This window comes from Perissodus microlepis, chromosome 20 (genome assembly GCF_051167445.1).
Source record: "Perissodus microlepis isolate ML-2025 ecotype Zambia chromosome 20, ASM5116744v1, whole genome shotgun sequence".
Lineage (NCBI taxonomy): Eukaryota > Metazoa > Chordata > Actinopteri > Cichliformes > Cichlidae > Perissodus > Perissodus microlepis.
The window spans coordinates 23,048,093-23,068,150 of record NC_140480.1 but is presented as its reverse complement, the minus strand read 5'-3'; the positions used below and the strand labels follow the sequence as shown (position 1 = coordinate 23,068,150).

At 38.8% G+C, this 20,058-nt stretch overlaps 1 protein-coding gene across 1 annotated transcript; it reads left to right on the top strand.

The window, feature by feature from the left end:
• Positions 1 to 16,506: 16,506 nt before the first annotated feature.
• On the top strand, positions 16,507 to 18,816 carry trh (thyrotropin-releasing hormone). The gene is made up of 3 exons (XM_084915941.1): positions 16,507 to 16,598; positions 16,971 to 17,178; positions 17,537 to 18,816. The coding sequence occupies exons 2-3, from the start codon at positions 16,989 to 16,991 to the stop codon at positions 18,157 to 18,159; spliced, it is 813 nt and encodes a 270-aa protein (XP_084772067.1). The 5' UTR covers positions 16,507 to 16,598; positions 16,971 to 16,988; the 3' UTR covers positions 18,160 to 18,816.
• Positions 18,817 to 20,058: the final 1,242 nt, after the last annotated feature.

Sequence of the window (20,058 nt, the reverse complement as noted above, 5' to 3'; positions counted from 1 at the left end):
CATTAGCTGTATAAGTGCAGGCCTGAATGTAAAACTGAAGGAAGAAATGGGGAGCACGTGAGTCACAGCAGTACTTTCATAGTTGCCATTTTTGGCTACATGGATTGGTTTAACCTAACAGGCACTTGATGGCAGCCACAGGGGTTAAAATACTTACTGAATACTTATGTCAAACCTCTGCACTCTGTATCTAATGAAAAATTGACAACCTCTTTTTTTGGCCTATTCTTGTCAAGGGGATGTAGTGAAAAAGATCAGCATTGCTGATCTGACACTAGATGTTTGGCTCTATGTGTTGCTCATCAAGGATGTCGATAGAGCTGCTTCTCCCACTGATCACTGTGCCAGACATAAACAGCTGCAAGTACTCTATTCTACAAAGGCACTATCAAGTAGTTCTTAGCACGTCTCCCTGAAGACCACCTTCTGATTAAGAGCTCAAAACAGCCACAAAAACAAGGGAAAGGAGTCAAAACAGACAACAGGATGAGCCAAAAATAGCTATGTTTCTTGCTGAATACGTGTTAAGGCATAAAGTATATATATATATATATATATATATATATATATATATATATAAACATTACCGAAGGATATAAACATTGTAATATGACAACAGAGATGAGACAAAAAGAAATAAACATTTTAGAGGAGGTTTCAGTGTCTTATACTCCAAATTTTTTTTATTGTTCTTGAATGTCAAATAATCTGACATTATATATTTTAAATACTTTTACAAAAAACTGAGAATGATCTCATCCATTGTATCCTTAATTGTATGTTTTAAAAAAACAGAAGCCAAAGATAACACAGACAGGTACAAAATTAAATTTTTACACCAACAAGGTGATTCACAAAGAGCTGTTAGCAGAAGACTTGGGATATCTCAGCACAGTATACAGTATAGTGGACAAAAAGAAGAAGTGATTGAATAAACAACAACAAAAAAAACTATCCAGATCAGATGAACTGTATCTGAAAACCATGTCCTTCAGAAATTGGGATTAATCAGCTCCTGTGCCAGAAAGGCCTGACACAGGACCTGAAAAATGCAGCTTGCCCTTAAGTTGATCAAGCTGAACTTCACCAGAAATGACCACTCTTAAGGAAGTGAAACAGGGGGAAAAGGCTGAGGTATGCCAAATTACACAGAAAGTGGACTGAAAATCAGTGGCAACCAGTATAATGAAATGATGAATCCAAATTTGTGGTTCAAAACATCTTTAGCATGGATAGAGGAGGTCAGAAGAGAGGTGAGTGTCTACCGCTGTCTGTAATACATAGTTTGAGCCATTGGTGAAATTTTATAAAATTAGAAGGTCAGAAAAGTACAGTCAGATTTTGATCCACCATGCAATACTATCTAGAAAGTTTCAGATTGACAATAGCTTCAGCATGACAACGATTCCAACACTGCAAGTGCAGTAAAAGCATAACTAGATAGAAAAACAAACAATAGAGTGCTATTAGTCCCAGAGCCAAGACCTCAACATTTCTGAAGTAGTGTGGGATCTGTAGACAAAGAACAAAATAAAAGGCAGCCAACATCAAAAGAAGAGTGTTGAATGTCTCACAAGAAGCCTGGAGAAATATTCCTGAAGACTCCTTAAAGAAATTACAAGAACACTTGTTTATCTTTTTGACTTTAAGTATTTGACCAATTCAGCTTTTTTTTTTTTTTTAACAGACTAATCTTATTGTCACCAAGTCTCATGTCAAGATTTTTTAAAGTCCCACTCTAAATTTGTTTGGAACTAGCTCATAAGACACTGTCTGATCATGTAAAAACCAAACCTGTATATCCAGGAGTGCACTTTCAGACACAGACTTCCTGCCACATGTGTTGCTTTCAAGTGGAGAGATGGTGGCTGGAGGTCTCATGAATGCTTACAGGTATTTTGTCACTGCTGCCAAGGTTGATGATGGTTCAGCTTGCCACCATGACCTGCTGTGCATCCACGGCAGCTACAGAAACCACACAGACCAAAACAAAATTGGAGCTAATGTTACTGGCATTTGAGTTTCCATGAATTATTAACCTTGTTAAACTGATCAGAGTTTGGGAAACTGTCTTGCTCAGATCATTATCAGCTTCAGAGTTTAATTATCTGGTCTGACATCATTTGGCAAAATCTCCTAAATAAGTCATGTCACATTGCTTCTATTTTAAACTATGTGCTTTAATTAGACTGCATCCTGGTCGGGGTTTCAATGTACAATGTGGGGTCACTGTTTGTCCAGTTTGTCCACTGCAACAAACAGCAATGCAATAATGTGCATTGCTGTTGCACAAAGACATTTTCAAAAAAAAAAAACCCTCACAGAGCTACTAAATTGGAACTACTGAGGAACTACTTAATTGCACATTATAGTTAAAGATGTTCCTGTTTTATATCATTTATTTGCTGTTGTTTAGATGTTATTTTATTGAGTAGGGAAGCCATCTATTTTTATTTGAAATGCTATTAAAAAGTATTTGCCTCCTTCCTGATTTCTTTTTTCCCACATTTGTCACATGTTTCAGATTAAATTAATTTTAATATCATACAGTGAATCTTAATGAGAGCCATTATCCACAAATAGAGAAAACATGGAACAGTGGTGAACCTTCCTACCAGTGGCTGGTCTACCAAAACTATTCCCAAGAGTGCACTGAACCCTCATCATTCCATCCATCAAAATAACTCGGAAAAACAGGTAAAGAACCGCAGGCGTCACTTCCCTTAGTTAAGGTTAGTGTAGCCCAGTTAGAAAAAAAAAGAGCAGTGGAAAGTAATTTTTGGGTGTATGATGTAAAAAATTTGGTCATTTCTTTTTTTCTTTTGTTTAAAGGAAGATGTGGACAAATAAGATTATTTGTTGTTGTGTAACTTGGCCAATCAGCACTGAGCTCCCAGCGACCCCTACAGTTGACCTTGATCACATGACTTTCCGTAGTTGCCATTTCGTTCCTGTTCATACAATGCCATGTGCTCAACAAAATAATGTCACAGAAGCCGAATTGCTAGCGAGTCTGCCGCAGGTTTTTTTTTGGTCGTTCATAAATTCACCCTGTTCATCGGTCAGGTTTTTTTTGTTATCTGGTAAAAGGATGACTCGACAGACGAACCCAGTCTGAAGCAAGCCTCCATCGAGGAGCAGCGATTCCACAGTTCCAGTTAACTGGATGGCGAGCCAACCCAAAAGTGAATAGGGTTTGCTGAGGTTTTGTTGAAGCCAGAGCTTCGTTCCCATTGAAGCTTCAGATACCTGCAGGACTACAAACTTTCTTCCTTCACCGGAGTGTGGCAGGACAAACGTTAAACAAACTGAATGGGCCCCAACGATCCATCAGTTACCAGACATTATTCATTCATACATTTGACTCAGATAAAGCTGTATGCGTGCACTTTTATTTAGTTTTTGGGCGAAATATTTTGTATTTTATTTTATTGCTTTCAGTACATTTGTTTGCAGCTGCTGTATGTCAAATATGACAATTTGTGAACTGTTTACCCTGGTGTGGTCCCTCCTATCGATGTTTATACCTTGGGCTCCTGCTGATCCTAGATTATCTGATACTGGCCTAGTGGGAGTTTGGTCATTCTTGATAATAAACTGTAAGTAGGGTTACATTCGTGTTCACGATTCAAGAAGGAGACAAAACAAATAGCATACATAGGCAACTTCCAAGGAGAAAACCACTGCTGACCAAAAAGAACAATTGCTTGTCTCACATTTTCCAAAAAAACAAAAATGTAACGAAAAATTATGAGAAAATACTCTATGGACTGATAATGAAAAAGTTGAACTTTTTTGAAGGTTTGCGTACTATTACATCTGGCGTAAAATAAAATGATGGTCACGATTCATGCAGCAGAACAATGATCTGAAACACACTAGCAATTCCACCTCTGAATGACTCAAAAAAGCCAAGTGAAGGCATGACCTTAAAGAGGCTCTTCATGAATGAATGAATTAAAACAATTCTGCACAAAAAAACTAAATTCCTCCACAGTGATGTGAAAGTCTCACGGCCAGCTACTGCTAATCTTTGCAGTTCTTTCTGCCAGGGCTGACACAACCAGTTATTAGGTCTAGTGAGCTTTTACATTTGAGCAATTACAGCTGATTGAATTTGGATAGCTTTAAAACTTTAATCAACAAAATCATCATTTACAGATTTTACTTTGTATTTATTTGGGTCATCTTTGTCTAATATTAAAATTTGTTTGATGATCTGATCCCTTGCAAAAACATGTTCCAAAATGCTTGGCCCATGAATTTCTGGTGTTGAATTCTTTATGGAGTGAAAGATGGAAATACTGCACATAGCAGTGTTTTTGATCAAGGCCTAGCTGGAGGCTGCTGGGTCAATGTAGTGATAATAGGATAGCAGTATGGTATGAAGTATTGGATAACATTACATTTTGCAGACAATGTAGTACTGCTACTACATGGCTTCATTAGACCATGTCTGCCAAGGCTTCTAGTGCACAGTACCAGGTGTTGAAATAAGACTCAGCACCTTTGAGGCTTGGGCAAAGGAAACTCAAAAATGGCAAATTCAGTCCCCAAAGGGAAGGAAAAAATATTGGGGTTTAGTTCCTAGGTGTGGCAGGTTCAGTGTAATTGTGGCAATAATGTGGAACTCCACAGAAAGCCTGTTTTTATTCTCACTTTCCACTGGTAAAAATCCTCTATAGCATTTTTCCCATGTCGACTGCTTTATATTATAAATACATAAATCACACAGTAATAATGCAATAATTACTGTTGTTCTGCACAATATGAATGTTTTGCACTTGTCACCGGGCATGGAAACAAAGTTCAGTTGTCATGAACCGACAATTAGACTTAGAAACCAAAAATAAAAGTTCAACGGATTTTGTTTGCACACAGATGTTTTCACAGGCAATAAAGATTGAACTGCAACTAGAAAACTGTTTGAATGTCTTCTTTCTGGGCGGGAAGCATCGAGTGCAGGCAGATGAATAACAAGCCTGTTTCTACACAGCTTTCCCTCGCTGGGTCTCTTCCTCTCCACAGATTTCCATTTTTCCAAACACGTTTCTCCCCACATATCCACCATGACCGGAATCATCTGCAAAGAGGAGATTCAGGTAAGTCAAAAGGTAAAAAACTGACTTTTTTTACAAACTCAAAAAAACCCAAAACACCAGGAACAGATCTACACTACCACAATAGATGCAGCAACTGAGGGAGCTCTTAAATAGAACTCTCCTTAACTAGTGAGTGACTAAAAACATTAGATTGCACACAGGTGAGTGATTACTGAACTGCTTCCAGGAGCAAAGAGAGGGCAGGAGAAAGAGCCGGGAGAAGGCGCTGCCTCTGAAACACACAAGCAGAATTACAAATGTGTGAGCACACACAGAGAGGAGACCATCACATTAATATTGTCAACAGTGCATGCCACTGCAATCAGAAACAGAATGCACATATTTTTCCTGCATGAGAGACATGCCAGGAACAGGCCTTTCCTGTCCAACAAATATCAAAGCAAAATTACAGGTTTATTAATAAACATGCAGAAAATGCTTTAATTAATATGTATAGCAACAGTAAAGAGAAAATTTCTTAGCCACAGTCACCGACATGTTTATAGACCAAAGGCAGCTTTTCGGGGCAGGAACGTCATACCAGCTGAAAAGCACTGGATTGGACATGTTATGTTTTGGTGTTTGCTCGATGTCTTCAGGGAATGAACAGCTTGCAGGGCTTGATTCAGCAATAATTTCAGCATGATACCAAGAAGTGTTTTAAACATTATGTGAAGCCATCTGTCGAGGACTTGAAGATGATCAGGAAGTGAACCTCTTGGTGATCCTAAGCACACTGGTAAATCCAACGAGGAAAAGAAGAAATCGGGGGCTATGCTATGGCCTAATAAACATCCAGATTTTAATTGTTTTCTTTCATTTTTTGGTTGGGATTTTACAAGTGGGTAATTAAAATTACACTTCTTGCAACTGACTGACTTTTGCACGAAACGGGTAGCTATCTTTGTTCTCTAAAGAATGCTTATTACATTTCAAATAGTCCTGCATAAGAACAGTATGACTATCCATGTTTGCTAATGCATATTTGTTAAAAATATTTTCCCATAGGATGGAAAAATTACTGTATTTGATTAGGATACAAGTGAAAGTCATGCAGGACAATAACGTGCCTGGGGATACACGTGGAAATCTATCTAAACTTACCATCCATACTGATGATGTTATTACCACGCTCACCCATAAGAAGCATTGAAAAATTTATGTTGAGTAGTGTCGTAGGCTTAGCTGTAACAGCAACTAGTGGGTAGTTACTTTAGAGGTGTGACAGCAGTAGAGCAAATTAAGAGAGCATGGTTTTATTGACTGTTTTTCCCCATCAAATAGGTTTTATTTTGCTTTCTATTTTATTGCTCCATTTCACTTGAGCATCTAGGCCATTTTACTAAAGGGCAGAAAACAGACTGAAAGATGAAAATGTGATGCCAAGATATGCGGTTTCCAGTATTTCTACAAACAAAATATTTTAAAGCTCCATTGAGCTTTTGATGAGCCATTTCTAAAAACCCAGTGGGAGCATTTTTCTTAGTGTGCGTGCAATAAATTTGACATAAGTGCTCCATTCTGCGCAGGGGGAAATGACAGTGAGGAAGATAACGGCATTTGCATGTTGTGGCATTTACATCTGGTGATAAATATACTTTTAATATGCTTTGTGGCTGCCTACCATTTCTCCCAATTAGATTAACTACACTGAAGGATCTTTGGGGGAGATACTGGAGATGGACTCTGCTGTGTGTCTGCAATCCCCCTCTGTTACCTACAGAAGATGAATGGTTTGCATGTTACAGCTAAACACCTCTCAGTTACAGCTCAGTAACAAGGGAAGCACATCGCTATTCTGTTTCATCTTCATACATTTCCACTTTGCCACGAGGACCACAGCGGGCTGAAAATACAACTAAGTGACATAAAATCTCTGAGCTGTATGTGAAAATTTAATGAGAGGATATATCTTAAGATTTGATACCAGGAGCCTTTGAATCTGAAACCATGACACTGCAGAAAAGGTACGTAGAGTCACTTTTAGAAGAAAAATCTGGTCTAACATTGTAGTGAAATGAACAGAGTTATTTATTTCACCTGTGACTGGTTTTATTACTTAAACTAAGTGTTTCTTCTTGGGGTTCATCAAGATGGCAACCACAACAAAATATCACCATCTTGGTATTGATACAATTAACATTTATGAATGTTAAAAAAAATGTTAAAAGTCCAGCCAGGCTGTCCCAGCAAACATGTCCATGCAGGGAAACCCACACTTTTATGCCGTGTGGGTCCCAAACGGCACATTATTTATATATAAAAAGGAAATATCATACAGGAAATGTAACTATTGTAAGATGAAACTACAGAAAATGCTTTATTACACTGTGAGAAATGTGAGTCTGAGAGAAAGCGAATGATTCACAAGCTCAGTAAAATGGAGTTAAACTGGATCTTATTGATATATTCTGCAAACGAACTCAGAAGTGAAAGTTATCAGGCCATATTGCATTTTCTAAGACAGACTAACTTATTTGATAGGATTGGAGGGGAACCACTGTGAACCTGTCTCTTGTTAGAGTGGGCAGCCCACAGTCAGGCCATACTAAGGACTGCCTCATTTGGGCCCATGTGTCCTTTGTTTCACACTGGTACTGGGGACCACAGTGGGCTGTCCACACTATGCATCTGCCCACAGTGGCTTCAGATGGGCCTCAAGGGGTGTATGCTTCCTGGGATGATAGTAACTTTTTCTGTATAGGTTTGGTAGCAGTCTGCATCACTATGCTATTAAGGGCAAATGTAAAATTAAAAAATAAAATAAAGATATTAAGTTCAGTAAAGAGGAAATGCAATTTGGGTGTCAACCAGTTTCCATATTGGATTTGGGAGACAAACAGCATTTTTAATTTTAAGATTAGACTTAATACTTTCCTTTTTGCTAAAGCATATAGTTAAAGTGACCCTGAATCCTCCCTTAGTTACACTGAAATGGTCTAGGCTGCTGGGTCATTCCCATGATGCATTGAGTGTTTCTTCATCAGTCACCTTACTCACAATGTGTCTATACACCTCTCTGCATTTAATCATGACTTACTATTAATCTCTGGCTCTCTTCCACAGCATGTCTTTTGTCCCGTCTTATTCCCTTATCCCAACGGGTCGTGGCAGATGCTCACCCCTCCCTGAGCCTAGTTCTGCTGAAGGTTTCTTCCTGTTAAAAGGGATTTTTACTTTCCCACTGTTACCAAAGCGCTTGCTCATAGCTCATACGATTATTGGGGTTTTCTGTTTTCTTTGTATTATTGTAGGGTCTTCACCTTACAATACAAAGCACCTTGAGACAACTGTTGCTGTGATTTGGCGCTGTGTAAATAAAATTGAAATGAACTGAATGGAAGTGAATTGAATATTTGGTCATTGCAAGGCCCCTTTGAAATACAAATAGTCATGTATTATAAAGGTGGGTACTATAAAGGGTCCACTCACTGGACAGTTACATTCTCAGATATTTGGACAGCTGAGCCAGGACAAACTGTGGTTTAATGTTGTTTACGCCAAACTCTGATCCTACCATCAAAATGTAGCACTGAGACTTAAACTCATACAAGATTTAGTAAAAATAGTGAATACATACACCTGTGATATCATTTTGAAAATTCTAGACTTCCTTCTCTAGTAATTGCATTCACAAACTTAAGCGTGCTCAATGGTTGCCCGGTGGGGTTACAGCAATACCCCATCAGCCTTTTACATTAGAGGAGTAAAAACAGCTCAACCAAATAAGCCATTTGTTTCTGTTTGAATCTTATCAGCTAATGTTCTTAAAGCAATCTACCTCAGCAGAAGAAATCATGATCAAATAGACCCATGTTCTGCTATCAAGAAAATATACTCCACTCTTAGCAAGGTTTTAAAGCTATAAGCACCCTGATATTTTTTTATTCAACTGTATTTCACTTTAAGGACTGAGTTACAAAGAAAAACTATATATATCTTCTCTTTAGTGCTGTTATCATTCTATTCATTTTTTTCCCTGAAATATTTTCGCTTTCATAACTCTTGAAATACTAAATATTTAAAACGTCACATTTGCCATCGAGCCAGGCGTGAGACTGAAAGATCAGCCCAATCTAGCACGATTACGACTGGTCCCAGACACTACCTGACTGAGGCAGAGGAGAGAAAAGACGAGGGGGGATAGACACTCAGGAGAAGAGAGCGAGCACAGTGATAAGTGAGCTGGAGCATGTGGTAGTAGTGCACTAATCACAGTCTCCGGCTGAAGAAACACACAGGCGCCTCACAGGTTATTGAGAGATAATAGGATTCTCAAGGCTGCAGACACACAGCTAAAGACAGAGATGAAATTTGAAAATAAATAATGCAAAGTCATCCTGCTCTCTCCTCCTCTGTGTGTGTGTGTGTGTGTTGGAGTGTGACGTCTGTGCATATTGTGACTTCAGAGTAACTGTTCAGTGCAATGAAAAATGAGGAAATAAGGCAGCAGTCAATATGGGAACAGAAACAACCCCAGCTTTCAGAGTTTGAATAATGATTTGAAATTCCTAGCCACAGAATGGCAAACTAAAAATTCTGTGACACACCAGCGGCTCTCGTGAGTGTTACCTTTAGATTTGGCACTTGTGGGAAATGGGAAAACTTTTGTAAATATGTGCATGAAAGTTAAATAGGCTTGATGTGAAGATGTGTGCTTCACTTTTATTCCAATACCGTAACACCGCCTTAATTAAAAGATTCTTTTCTGGATCCTCACACATGTACATTTATCACTCTGTCGACAGTGTAGATGGCACAGCTTAGCTATGCAATAAACACTGTTTCAGCTGATGCCACAGCCCCCTCTACAGCCATTTCATAGCTGCAGGGTTGTCATCACTGTGATTGATCAAGGTCTTGAACAGCTGCTGGGCGCTGCTGTAAAATCACCCACTGTGGTAGCGCTTTAAGATCCCATTTTTGTATTTACTTTGAGCACTTTCTCCATGAACACCGTCTTACTTCCTGAAAATGACTGTAAGTCAAAGATAATTCACCAATTCAACTGGCACAGCTCTGTGATGGAGCATGGCAGGCAGACCGTCAGCTCTGGCCCGTCTTTAAATGAACTCCAAAGTGAATCTGTTAAACAGTAATAGTACGAGTGATAAGTCGCCTTGAGTGAATGTGATGATATTCCCGCGTGACATTAACATGCAAGGCGAGCTGGTTACGAAAGCTGGTCTGTGTTCCTGACCTGTGACACACTCCTCTTCCACACATTCACTTTCACCAGCAGCACACCCTGTGAAGCTGTCACTCATTCCCTGCCACAGTGACCTCTGTCAGGCCACTGTCACTTTTGGGGGACAGGGTTTTCATGCCGTCCACACACGAATTGTTTATTTATTTGTTAGTGTCTCTGTTTGCTGTTGTCTGCCTTCATTGTGCTTGTCTCAAGTGCTCCTAACACGCCCTTGGTGTCAGAGTCAGACGTCTGGTCTTTTTACTCGCCACCTCTGGCTGCTTTCTTCTCGACTATCCATTGGCAGTGAGGTGTTGGACTTCACCTGTCAACAGACCCACTCTCTCCTTTCTGGAACTTTCTGGAAACTTTTTCACTGGCTCCCCTTTTCTAGATTGATACACGCTTCATCCTAGGGCTGATCGATATAACAATATATATCGGATGACGATATAAAAACGTCTATCGTTTCATTTTACGCTATCGTTTGTTTCGTGGTGTCACAAAATAAACTGTTTACGGCAATATTTTTTCTCCGTTTTGGTGGTCACTGTAGTGGCTATATTAATTTCTTAAAGTTCTCTCTTTCTCTTATATTTAATATAACCACACTCTGGACGAACAAGCGCCTGTTTTTATGCGTTGTGGTCCGCTTGTTTATGTTCCACATAAACCTTTCACAATAAAGTTCAAGATCCTGTTGAGACTTTTCAAAATAAACTGAATCACGTGAAAGAGCAGATTATTTACGGATGAGAAGTAAAAAAAGAGCCGCCAGGTGCTAAAAAATAGACCTTAGACTCAAACGTTAGAACAGGCTTTTCCCCGCAGCACGCCGTGTAATAAATACTCAAAAAGAAAACGGCAGCCGTTACAACTTGTGTCTAAAAATGTATAGTTTCATGCATCGGTTAAAACACTCGACTCCAGCTACATGACGCGCAGTTTGAAACACTTCACGCAAGACGAGCTGCCCGAAATTCACAGAATTTACAGAAAATGTTACATTTTTGTGATTTATATCGTTATCGGACGATAGAATTCTTATATCGGGATATGAGATTTTGCACAGCCCTACTTCATCCCAAGTAAAAGAAATGGTACATATTTATACAGCTTAGCCCCAGAGGTAGATATTTTGATATTTTGGTTTCACATGGGTAATGTAGCTAAATTTTACACAAATCAGAAGCTGTAAGCCCACTGGAGCCTCTAAAATGTTCAGTGGAGTATCTCAGCACCCTGAACTGGTCACTCAGCTGACCTTTCAAGTGAAATATGTTCAGACCTCAGTCTTCTGCTTCTTTCCTCCAACGCTGTCTGTGCCAAGTCAAGTGTCAAGCCAGTTACTCAACCAGTATTTTTAATCGCCTTATCCCTATCCCTTTTGTTAACTGAAGCTGGAGTTTTGATACCAATGCTGCTTGTTCTCCCTGTGCGTACATGGTTTCTCTTTGGTTATTCTGGCTTCTTTCTACAGTTCAGAAACATACATGTTGTGTTAATTAATGATTCTAAATCAGCTGTAGGTTTGAGTGTGACTGTGACTGTTTGTCTGTCTCTATGTGTTAACCCTGACTGGCGGCCTGTACAGGTTACAGCCCAACTTTTGCCCAGTGACAGCTAGGATAAGCTCCAGCCCCTCAGGCTATGCTGAACTGGATAAGCATTTAAGATAACAGAGTGACAGATAGGAAATAATCTGGTCATTATTTCTGAAGTTGACAGCATGTTTTCCCACAATCTGGTCATTAACTTATGAACAACAGCCTAAATCTGTACCCCTGTCTGCTTAACTCCTATGTATTGACACCATTTCCTAATGACAGCAACTGTCTTATTCTGCATTATCATCTATGAAGAAAAAATGCTTTAGTATTGGTGCATATTGGACAACATAAGGCCGATACCAGTTATATGTTATAGATCACTGTCAGCTTCTACTTCTGCTACTTCTCTGATTCCTCAAAGACAAAACATTTAAAAGCTTATTCCTCAAATGTTACAATCTTAACTCCTGATTAAATCAACCATGACCTATTCAGGGTTCTGATGCTGACTGTTTTATGTCATTAAAGGCACCCAATAAATGTAAACACTTCATTAATAACAAAAATTTGAGATTTTTTTCTGTTACCATGACAAATAATTAGAAAACATAGGTAATGGCTTACTAAGATATAGCAGTAATGATCTAAAATTCAATCTGAACAATGTATTGTTGTCCCCACATCCACTGCCAAGTCCTCCCTATGCAGACTGTCACACAATAATAACATGAGCATTATCACTTAAATGTAAAAGTGTGTGATTTGGGCTTCCTTGTTGAGATGACTGACTAAAAAATCTCAAATAAAGAAACTAATATTTGCACTATTTTGCAAATTACTTTGAAGATGGTGTCATTCAACCAGAAAACAAAGCACCGTGAATGTTAGATTTTCAGAAAGATGACTCAAAAGGAATCTTAATGTTGCTTTTTCACAGCTTCATTTTAAAGTCACTGCTTTGTTTAGCGTGCCTGAGGAAATCAGAGCCGACAGTTAGACATGTCTGTTTTATATATTTATGCTCATTTGTAGCAGATTCTTTTTTTACTCTTGTCTAACCGCTCAGTAGGTCCAAAAAAATACACGTGATGATCTAAATACAGATCACATCCTGCTGGATGATATCACGGTCAGCCTAACACTTGATAAATCACCCTGCTGAAAGAAATTTGCGTCAATGAAAACCCATTATTGAAAATTTGGATCTCAGGAGATAGCAGGTGAAGCAATTTAAGTGAATGTGAATGTGAGCAGTATTTGTCTAGGGGCTCTGTGTGCAGTATTCATGATGGTATATTGCAGTATACATGATCTGAGTGTGTGTGTTTGTTTTCCTTTACCATAAATGTTGACTTCCAAACAGACACCAAGTCGACTCATGAAAAAGACTCTCCTGATCTGCACACTGAAGACACACAACAGGAGCTGGGTTCTGTTTTACAAAACAAAGTAAACTCAGTCTAGCTTTACTGAACCTAATCATCCTGAATAATCAGTGTTATAACTGGTTATTAATTGGCTGTGGTAAAACAAACTTTGTATAACATGTAATAATCAAAAATCTCAGACTGAACAATAAGCCACAGTGTTACAGATTGTATATACTTCCTTAGTTTATACCCAGCCTATTCTTTTAGCATTGGGCTATTCTAACACTTTTGTCCTTTTACTTATTGTGAAAGCATACTGGATTACTGCACTTCTTCCTTCTGCTCCACACCCTTATTTTTCTTATGCTGACTCATTGGCTGCCTTGGGGAGTTTCCCTTTAGTAACTGTCAACTTGAGAATAAAAAGTCATCTATACATGAAATATATTTTGTGTAAATGGCAGCAAAATATATAAATTTACACTTTGGTTTATGTCTTTTTCATTTAATTTAACTGGTTTTATGTTTTACTGTCCTGTGGTATGACCTTTTCAAAGCAGACTTTAATACTTTAATAATAGTAAAATAAATCTGATAGGGGTTTCTCATCTCTGCAGCCAAATACAGATAGACAATCAAGACAACACACAGCAATGCATCAAGTTTCTTAACAAGAAGAAGAAGTTCATTGTGACTATATACAACCCTAAACCGAACCAGGCTGGAGCAAACACAGAGCAGAGGGTAATGAGTCTTATTATTTTCTCCCAACGCACAGGGTGTACACTTAACCTATCACCTCCTCCTGAGGTACGTAATGCAGCCCAGAATTCTAATGCTGTGATTTCCCACCTCTAAAAGTTTTTTGTGTCAAGTGTTTGTGGAGGATGAATGAGAGTGAATGAAAAGAAAGGACGCTGTGTTTTATTCCACGTCTAAGAGGGATAAGAGGAGAATATTTTAAATGCCGCTACACCTGCAGCATTCACTCCATCTTCTTTAATTGTTTCACATCTGCACTCACGAGGACACCACATTCAATGAACACGTTCTGTGGAATCACAAGACTTTCACTGATCGAAGCACATGCCACCCTTTTAAACTGCTTAAAAACCAACTACGTACACTCTTGGGCAATTAATTGGTTCCTTCAGACTTGTAGTTGCCCTCTCAGCATTATACGAGGGAGGGAACTACATGACAGGTGTAAGGAGGTGCCTATACAGATCAGACATGTCCTAATTGTACTACTGTCACTTTATGTGTCAGTTTGAAGCAGCACAGTAAGAACACACTATCAGACAGAGACTGGTCCTTATGGGAAATTATCCTTCCTTCTTTACACTGCTCATGGAAAGAAGCTTCAGTGGTGGGCTTGTACATTCTGTGAACACTTTTAAAACCTTTTTAACCCAATCATTAACCTCATTTTGTTACTGAACTAACAATATCATTATTTCAGCGTCACAGAAATATGTAGCTGAGACTGATAAAAATTAAAAAATTAAGTTAGACTTTTGGTAAAACTCATTAAAACAGTGGAAAGAATGATTTTAAAATTAATTTGCTATTTTTAACCATGTGACTTCAAACCTGCTTGAAGTATTGGACGTGACAGCACACTGAAAGCAGGCAATTACAGCATTACACACTCAATTCAATTCATGCTGACATTCATCACAGACAGAGTGAGACTGGAGAGGAGTTCATCCAGATGATGGAATGATATGACTCTACATAATGGACACAGGCAGTTTTATACAGGTAGTTTAATAAGATCTGGAATGTAGTCCAAGACAAGTCTCATAAAAAACGGCAGCACAAGCACAAAATTTACCTGACAATAACTATTTTCTTGAAGAAATACATAGTTTCATAAACAATCCAGAGTTATTGCTGTCAGCAATTTACTTAAAAACGTCTTTAAAGTCAAGCCCTCATAACCAAGACCAGCTATTATAAAAGCACCCAACTGTATTTGCCTGTCAGCTATATGAATGATATGAATTTCAAGCACTGCAGATATTATTTTGTACAGAAAGAGACTTTGGAAGCAAATGTCTGCAGCTGTTTTCAAACACTTGCAAATGACACCTGACTGTGAGAAAAGAGCTGATGTTGCATTTGCATGAAATGACCCATTAATATGTAAAGTTCACCTGTGGGTTTTTCACCTGTGGAAATACTCTAAGTACAGCCAGCTCTGGTCCAGTTAATACAACCAGAAAAAAGTGGACTATTTTCACTTTTTGAATGTGATTTGAAATGTGAAGCAATGAGTGAAAACCACCTATAGCTTTAGTGAACCTTAGATAAGATCACACACTAAAGCAATTGATGAGCTATAGCTACATATATGATAGTGCCAGACAGAGTGGAACAATCAGGTTTGGGTAACATTTAATTCTGTTGAAAGAGAAGGGAAAAACATATCTAGAGGTTATTAAACAATAAAACTGCTTCAGAAGACTTCACATTCTGCCTGTTCTGGTTGCTTAGTGAGTCAACATCCCACTCAGCCATGTAAAACTTGTTAGACCCACCTCTGATACATTCAGCACTGCTGCTTCGTGACCAGAAACCGCATTAGGCTATACAGTATGTGCTCAGAAGAACCAGATGGGGTGATCCCACCCTCCTGAGCCCCATGACCTAAGGGTATTTAAGAAAAGCATGAATAGCCCACATCACGCTACAGCCCTCGTTGGCACACCATGGGAGATGTCCACATTTTATGATAAGATACTGACCGTTTATGTAATCATCTAACAGAAGCAGTAAAAACAGTACATACTAAAATAAAATGAAAAAAGCACGGAATACACACAGAGACATATATATATTATAAACTAGTGCATTACACTCAAATGAATTTTGCAACTTTTAAAAATAAAGTTGTTCTTTTTTTCATATATTCATCACATAAATCTCACATAAATCCTGCCTTCTGTCAGTCTGTCATTGTTTGTTTTTTGTTGTTGTTGTTGTTGCTTTTGTTTACATTTCACTGAACACACACACACACACACACACACACACACACACACACACACACACACACACACAGATAGATAGATAGATAGATAGATAGATAGATAGATAGATAGATAGATAGATAGATATTGAGCAAAAGCTCCTATTGGCCGATCATTCACCACATCCAGTTGCGCACGACTTGGTGACATCAGTAGGGACGAAGGATTCTGAAAAATTACTCCAGTGTTGGTGTGACGACAGTGACCGTTTCGTATAAATGCCGGGACGGAAAGTTATCTGCTCATACCTCTAGACTTGGCCTCTAAGGTCACCAACTGCTGCAAGCGACTGAAAGCAACTATTATCACTGCCGGTAGTGCCAGAAACTGGGGAAAGGACAATATTTTACCAGGTGAGGCTTTTAGACTAATCTCATTGGAAATGTAAATATGTCTGCTGGTTAAGGGTTGCTCTTTAATTGATCTGGATAGATCTCATGCATCATGTTTTATTCATATTTATTTGGTGAGACTTTAGAGTTCTCTTAGATTTCTTTGTAAAAACCAATCTTCAAAGCTGCTGCGATCCCAAAGCCTCAAAGGCTTGGTTAGCAGCTTTGCTAAAACTGGATTTCTCAAGATAAAAAATAAAAATAAAAATTGTACTTAAAAAATTATATTCAAAAACGAAACGTCTGGTCCCAAAATTGACTTAAATACAGTGGCGCAGAGTAGACTAATATTGTTTCTGTTTAATATTTCCTATCTGCCGTGATCTGTTTCAGACGAAAAACTAAATTACCATGAAGTCGACATGTCTGCTTATCCTTGCATCTCTAACGGTCTGCAACTTGATGGTGTCTGGAGGACAGAGCATGTCTGCTGAGGATGAGACTGACCGAAAGACCATAGACGACATTATTTTAGAGAGAGCAGAGACTCTCCTGTTACGGTCCATTCTCAAAAAGCTGCAGGATGAAGACGGAAGAAATGGTGCGTAAAACATATGTTATTTTCTGAGTTAAGAAAATGTCATAAAATCTTATTTCATACGATACTGATACTTCGGGTATATCTTAGATGTACCTGAAAGTTGCAGCACATTCTCAGTAGTTTACAGTTTCGTGCGCACTTTTCAGGTATCATTTGGAGACATTTTGTTTAAGTAATTGCTAAACAGTTAACATCGGCAATGCAAGAGAATATGTCTCCTTTATAATTAAAAATAAATAAATAAATAATCAAAGAAACAGGTTTTCGACTATCTGCGCACGCGGTAGAGAGAAACCGGGTTTTTATCAGTGACTTCTGAAACATTTAAGAGCCACTTTCCTCTCTTGTTTTCTTCCAGACGGCTATTACTCTCAGCCAGAATGGGTGACAAAACGACAGCACCCTGGTAAGAGATATAGTGATGATTTGGAGAAGCGGCAGCACCCAGGAAGGAGAGAAGAGGACGAGGATGAACAGTACTTTGATGTTCAAAAGAGACAGCACCCGGGCAAGCGCGAAGATGAAACGCACTCTTTCCTAGAGCTGCAGAAAAGGCAGCACCCGGGAAAGCGCTCCACGGCGGGTCACAGTTCTGACAACCCCATCCTCCTGCTCAGTGAACTTTCAAAACGGCAACACCCAGGCAAGCGTTACCTGGTGCTGCACAGCAAACGCCAGCACCCAGGTAAGCGTCTTCTAGAGGATGAGGACGGCGACAGTGACGGGGATGCGGACGCGGATGGAGAAGAAGACCTCGCTGAGATGGAAAAGCGTCAGCACCCTGGGAAACGGTTTTGGGATAACTCGAGTCCGGATTTAGGCACAAACAGTCCGTGTGACGTTTTGGACCCTGCGAGCTGCAGCAAGACCAGCCTGCTGCTCGACTTTTTAGACAACGTTAACAAGGGCCACGCCGAGGAGAAGAGACAACACCCGGGTAAAAGGTTTGCACCGGATGAGGATTTAGTGGATGGAGAGTAGATTAGACAGGAGTGCGTATTTCGCTGTGTTGTAAACAAATAAATGTATAAATTAAATGACCACAATGAATTATAAAAAATGAAAAAAAGATCATTAAACCTTTTGTGCCACCGCTTGTTCTTTTGAAGACATTTGAGACATCATTACCGCAAGCCATTTGTCTGACATTTTCTTGGAGAGCTCATGCGTAATTGCCATCCAAACTTTGGAATAACTATATAGCTGTACAGACGTTTTTGTTTTGTTTTTTCAGAAGAGTTTGTGCCATATGTTGATCTTTTAATAGCTATCGACATAAATAACATGAGATTATTTATACATTGAGGCAGATGATTAAAACATTAGTCAGATGGTTTTAGCGATGTTGCCTCTGTGAGGCAACAGGCGCTCGTCAGTTCAGCTTGTGTTAAGATCAAATTAAAGTGTCTATGTTTACACATAAAAGCTCCCTCCACTGTTCGATTAGCGTTTCATTATTTTCTACTCATGTAAAATATAATGAATATCACAGCAAATAAATTGTGTCACTGCTTATTTTTCTACATTACTGCATGGTTTACGTAATTTGAAGCTAATGTTATAAATTAAAAGCTGCCATTGCCTTAAAGTCAACCACCAATGTTTTTGTTGGACAATAAACGCATTGGTAAAAACGTATGGTTTGCTTTAGTTCCAGTAAATGCAATGCTTCATGGTGCACCATTAAACTGTTGATTCAACACAAGCCTAATTAGTATGTAGTCCAAAGTAGTCACCCTGCCTAAGCCTCTTAGAGAATGATTTATGCAGTTCAGTAACAGACAGAGTGTGTCAGATATCCACTCCCCAGCTTAATTAGGCTCATTCCATCAGAGCCTTGGGAGCAGCTGTCCACCAGCCTGATCAATATGCAAATTATTCATCAAGCATGTGAGTTAACGATGGAGACCTAATATTGGAGATGTTTCGCCGAACACTCACAACTCTAGCAGAATAGCCAAGTGCCAGTGGACTGGCAAAGTGTTTATTATATAATGTTTATTATATAATGAGCTACACACACACACACACACACACACACACACAGAGATAGATAGATAGATAGATAGATAGATAGATAGATAGATAGATAGATAGATAGATAGATAGATAGATAGATAGATAGATAGATAGATAGATAGATTCTATTAGTGTTTGCATCACTTTTTGTCTATGAGCCCTTCCAATAAAACGGCTTGTGAGCCACCAGGACAGGCTGTGCTCTTGGTGCCAACAGTGATAATAAGTAATTTAACTAAATAAATTATTATTTCTTTTAAAAAAAATGTTATAAATGCTTAAAAAGAATATTAAATAATGTTCTCTTGAAAAAGAAAATCAAAAATTAATATTTGCACAATATATCATTTTGTGAAGCCCATGAGACAGGTCGAAACTGAGATGGGAGTCCATACTATTCACCTATTCTCCGTGGATTGCTTCGTACCCTCTTGTCAATAAATGCCAGTCAGCTAAGTGCACAGTCCAAGTAGCCTTTAAACTGTGTTTTAACGAGTGAAAAAAGGCTGTAGGATAAAACTAGGGACCTGTAGCTTATACAAACTGAAACTGGATCAAATAAAGGTTCTAGGGTTACACAGTACAGCTGGATTCACCTTAAGGCTCGTAGTTGCAGTTAATGAAGCTGGCCAAACCCAACCACACATCCCAACCACAAAAAAAACACACCCTTAGTTATCCAGCCTTGAGTTTTTCCCATCACCCTCCATCGGGAATGACAACCTGTTGTTAGAGTTAAAAAATGGTTTATTTACGGTAGCAGTGCAGGTTTGCACAAAAGACAGACAACCAAAAGTTGGATATAACAAATATGTACTTACATTGCGGAGAAGTTACCTGATGGAGCGCCAACCGCAAAAT

Coding starts and splice junctions, on each gene's coding strand:
- trh (XM_084915941.1), top strand. CDS start 16,989: ATGAAGTCGACATGTCTGCTTATCCTTGCATCTCTAACGGTCTGCAAC. Junction 17,179..17,536: donor GGATGAAGACGGAAGAAATG/GTGCGTAAAACA, acceptor GTTTTCTTCCAG/ACGGCTATTACTCTCAGCCA.